This window comes from Mandrillus leucophaeus, unplaced genomic scaffold, assembly GCF_000951045.1.
Source record: "Mandrillus leucophaeus isolate KB7577 unplaced genomic scaffold, Mleu.le_1.0 Scaffold244, whole genome shotgun sequence".
In the NCBI taxonomy this organism is placed as follows: Eukaryota; Metazoa; Chordata; class Mammalia; order Primates; family Cercopithecidae; genus Mandrillus; species Mandrillus leucophaeus.
In genome coordinates, this window is record NW_012102521.1 from 1,431,489 (window position 1) to 1,436,393 (window position 4,905).

General features: G+C 54.4%; 1 protein-coding gene across 2 annotated transcripts in view; it reads right to left on the bottom strand.

Annotated features, from left to right (window-relative positions):
• Positions 1–4,905, bottom strand: part of GPR132 (G protein-coupled receptor 132) — a 20,349-nt gene that overhangs the window by 6,551 nt on the left and 8,893 nt on the right. The window contains exon 2 of one of the 2 annotated variants that reach the window (XM_011982899.1): positions 1,099–1,212. The exons of the other annotated variant lie outside the window; for it this stretch is intronic. Coding sequence (XP_011838289.1) covers positions 1,099–1,105 — 7 coding nt within the window. The 5' untranslated portion in view covers positions 1,106–1,212. The remainder of the gene's footprint in view (positions 1–1,098; positions 1,213–4,905) is intronic. 2 annotated transcript variants of the gene reach the window in all.

Sequence of the window (4,905 nt, forward strand, 5' to 3'; positions counted from 1 at the left end):
CCGGCGGTGTGCAGGGCTCCGGTCTCCCCACAGCCTTGCTGCGCTTGTTGGGTTTCTCCGGGTGTGAGTGTCGTGCCCCTTGCTCACCTTCCTCCCTGGGCAGAGGGGGAGAGTGGGTATGACTGGGCTGTCTCACACCCAGTTGTCACCACTTCGCCCAAGACACAGGGCTGTGGCGGGCGGCGGGGGGCAGTGAAGACAGTTCTCAGGTGGGAGGCCCCACGCCTGTGTCTGCACTCACTGTTCTTCACCCAGACGGCTCTTTTCCCATCAAACGAGCGCCCCAGCCTCGCTGTGCGAGTCCTGAGCTCAGAGGCAGTTTCTGGCCCTGACACAGGCCCGTCTCTTTCATGACAATCACACGCCTGGGAGGCAGAGCCAGAATCCAAAACACAAGGGGAGACGCAGGCAAGACCCCAGTGGGTGGCCAGAGGGGCCGCTCCAGCTTCAGCCTGCAAGAGCCGCTCTGGTCCGGCCCCTCCCCGACTTCCTACGGCTCCCCCGCCCCACAGACTGTCTCGCCCGTGTAGTCTCAGTCAGGGCCTCAGTGTCCCTCAGTCCCACACCCCCTGCTCCAGGCCTCACGCAGCCTTGGGACCTTCACCTCTGGACACCAGGTCCGTGGTGTCTGTGGCTCTGTGCCCATCTGGTGAGGAGGATGTCCCCCACTCCCCTGCCTCCTGCCACAAGTGACCTCCTGGGAAGAGAGTCTTCCTGGCAGGTCAGAAGTAGGAGCAACGGCACCAGGAGACGCATGAATCAGGGGGAGCTGCTGGTCAGCTCCTCATGGCCTGGACCATGCAGGGCTCCCCTGGGACCTGTGGGACAGCCCCCTGACTCAGTACTGCGTCGCCCTCCCCGGAGCCACCAACTATGCTCTCATTCCCATTCCTGGCTTCCCAGAACTTCACAAAAGAATTACGAAATCAGCCCTTCATTTCTCTACGTAGCACCTCTAGATTTATTATTGTTGAGCTAATTTTTATCTCGATAATCTATTTTTATGTGTTAATTTTTGAATTATGAGACAACATGCTTCATAGAAAAATTCTCATGGGCTTCCTCTCACATGTTCAAAGTTGGAGAAGGCTCTCTCACCTGGCATATTTTGCAGGCTCCAATCTCAGTGTGGCTCTAAGATAAGCTTTCTAAGTACATGTCATGCGTCTTGTCGGTCCTATCAAGACGTTCACTCTGAGAGTTTAAAATGACCTGGAGAAAGAGTAGGTTGAAATTGCTTTAGGGAAATCAGATTAAATGACAAGTTAACCCACTGACAAAATGGCTAGTGAGTATTTACTAATTTACTAAGTGCCCCGTTGATTTGTATGTGTTTTTTTTTTTTTACTATTTATTTATTTATTATACTTTAAGTTCTAGGGTACATGTGCACAACGTGCAGGTGTTTTTTAAGTGTTAAGGATCTGCCGTTGCATCCCACGGGATAAATACAAGCAAGGTTCCAAGCCAACAGGCATCCAAACATCACATCAGGCACTGCGACTATGTACGATTCTTTTTTTTTTTTTTTTGAGATGGAGTCTTGCTCTGTCATCCAGGCTGGAGTGCAGTGGCGCAATCTCGGCTCACTGCAACCTCTGCCTCCCGGATTCAAACTATTCTCCTGCGCAGCCTCCTGAGTAGCTGGGACTACAGTCGCCTGCCACCATACCCAGCTAATTTTTGTATTTTTAGTAGAAACGAGGGTCTCACCATGTTGGGCAGGCTGGTCTCAAACTCCTGACCTCAAATGATCTACCCACCTCGGCCTCCCAAAGTGCTGGGATTACAGGCGTGAGCCACCGCACCTGGCCTATGTACTGTTGTTGCTTGTCAATTATACCTTTATAAAGCTGGGAGAGAAAAGAAAGTTGATGAGCTTTCACAGAAGACATAAAAATAGCCCCTAAAGGCCCAGTGTGGTAACTCGTGCCTGTAAATCCCAGCACTTTGAGAGGCTGAGGTGGGAGGATTGCTAGAGTCCAGGAATTCAAGACCAGCCTGGGCAATATAGTAACATCCCATACCTACAAAAATATCAACAGGTATGATGGTACACACGTGTAGTCCCAGCTACTCAGGAGGCTGAATTGGGAGGATCGCTTGAGCCCAGGAGGTAGGGGTGCCGTGAGCTGTGATTGCGTTGCTGCACTCCAGCCTAGGCTACAGAGAGAGACCCCGTCCCAAAAAGAAAAAGCTCCTAAAATCTGAAAAATGCTCAACTCCACTTCTAATCAAAGAAATGCAAACATGAATATCTGAAAGACAGCCTTGTAAAATCTTTTTGGCTTATCATGTTGGCAAAAATAAAGAACTTTTAAACTCATAGTGTTTGAGAGTAGGCAGTGGGTATCCTTACACGGGACTGATGGAAGTATGAATTGACTTGCAGCAAAATTTTGCAACATGTTTCCAAAAATCTTAAATGTGCTTAACTTTTGACCTGGATAAACTGCTTCTAGGAATTTTTCCTGGCTACCCGAGGTGTGACGTGCACATGGCCTGGAAGCTGTGTCACCCACGGCATGAGGGGCCCGGAGGAGGGAGGCATGGCGGGTGGGCAGCAGATGGCTCAGGGCACGCAGGGGGATGGTGCAGGGCATCCAGGGGCCTGTCCCTCTGCTTCCTTCCCTAACCTGAGGTGCCTCTAAAACAGGCACCACCCTGACCAGCCAAAGAGGGCTTGCAGGGAGGAGAGTGCCCTGAACCCATTCTCAGATGGTGTTTGTGCCTCTCCCAAAGTCCTGCAAAGCCTGAGGGTCTCACTCTGCTGTTTCCGGGCCCTGCAGTGCAGGGATGGAGGCTGAGCCTGGCAGCTGCCTCACTAACTCCAATCCTGCCTGCCTAGTGCCAGGCCCGACCCCCACCCCATGCTGCCTGGTACTGCCCTCTGTCAGCCGAGACCCTCATGGGAAGCCAGCAGGTGCAGTCAGTCCCCTGGGACACACTCGCCTCAAAGCGCAGGGCCGGGCCCCAGCTACAGGCAGAGCCCCTACACAGCAAGACCCCTTTGGGCCTGAGGCTTGTATGTTGAGAGGCTGGCCAGAGGCGCTCCCTGGAGCCATTTGCTCTTCCTACCCGTCCCACATGGCTCTTGCAAGAATTCTCTGGAAGCTGCTCGAAAGTGAGGCAGAAACCAGGCACACCCACACCAAGGGCTCTGGGCCAGCAGGTAGGGCTGCCTGTGTGTTGACATCCCCAGCTGCCCTTTCAAGTATATTTCTGTTAAAGAAAAGTATCTCGGGCCCCTTCAAGCTGGGAACTGCTCGGGGCCAATCTGCCTTCCGTTCTATTCAAAGTCCTCCCTCTGCTCACTGAGACAGATGCATATTCTGATGGCCTCCTTTGGAAAGACTTATCAGAAACTGAAAATAATGCAACCATTTGTCTCCCACCTACCTGTGACCTCCCCACAGGTAGGTGAGAGACAGATAGTTGGGAGGCCCCCTCCCTGCTTCGAGTTGTCCCCACCTTTCTGGACGGAACCAATGTACGTCTCACATATATTGACTGATGTCTCTTGTCTCCCTAAAATGCATGAAACCAGGCTGTGGCCGACCACCCTGGGCATGTCATCAGGACTTCCTGAGGCTGTGTCACGGATGCGTGGCCTCAACTTCAGCAAATAAAACTCCTAAAATGATTGAGACTTGTCTCGTCATTTTTTAACAACTGGAAAACAGGAAGCCACGACTACAGGAAGCCGTTAACGCGTGGAGAATGTAAAGCAATAGCTTGAAAACACATTAAAAAATGAGACACTGAGTCAGGAAAGAATCCAGAAAAGCCATCTCTAAAGTGATGCCCCCTTGGCAGTGGGTGGTGTGGGTTGGAGGGGTTCCTGGGCTACCCATTCTGCCCCCACCCTCCCAGTGGCTGGAATAAATATGCACTGCTCCCTGCATCTCCGGCCAGCCCCCTGAATGGAAATGGTGGGGCAGCGCTGAGGGTCTTCAGACCCTCCCTCGGGTGCCTGTGTGCTGGACGCTGCCCTCCCGGCTGCTGCTCTGCTAAGATCTGTGTGGCCCTGTCGTCTGGCTGCTGCGCCCAGCTCCAAGGTCCAGCAAGAGATGCAGAGCTCTCTGGCCATGCCCAAAACAGAGGGGGTCAGTAGGTGAGGAAGCAGTGAGTGGAACCAGAAGGGCCAAGGAAGGTAGACCCCCAGCCAGGCAGGGGGGCCGAGTAGGCTGGGGACACGCCAGAGCCACCTGCGACCAGTCCAGTTCCTTCTGAGCCCCAGGGGTGTGGGGGGCCCCACCAGGCTCACACCGGGCCTGGCTTCCCTCCTCAGCTGCCAAGCCCCGCTTCAGGGGCCCTAGAAGCCCGCATACTTTTGCTCGCTGGTGTCTACTCCGATTCTGCAGCCGCCCCCTCCCCACCTTTCAAATTCTGAATAACACCAGACAGGGACCTCTCCTGTCAAATGAGCTGGAGTGAGCACACGGAGCTGCTGCCTGAGGCCCCTGGACCCCATCAGAATGACTGAGCCGCCCAGGAAGGGGCTCCCGGGGAGTCTGCCTTTAACTGGACCAAGGGTTCTGGAAATCCTCCCAGACCTGGGAGGATGAGCTCTTGCTGGTCCAGGGCTGTGCCGCCCGGTCACCCCGATGCCAGCCAGCAACCCTGGGGCAGAGGGCTGCAAGCACTTCTGCAAAATCGAAGGAAGTGGTAGCTGAAGTGAAAATGCACATTCCCCTCCTGGCCCAGCTCCAGGCAGAGGCTGTCACAAAGAGGCCCCTCTGGGCTCCAGGCCTGTATGTTGAGAGCAGAGACTAGCCAGGGGCAGGAGCCGGAGCCACCTTCCCATCCAACTGGTCCCGTGTGGCCCATGTGGCTCGAGCTGCTGATGTCCAGATCCCGCCACGTGCCTGACCTTTGGGCACCGACAGCCTGGCGAGGATGCCT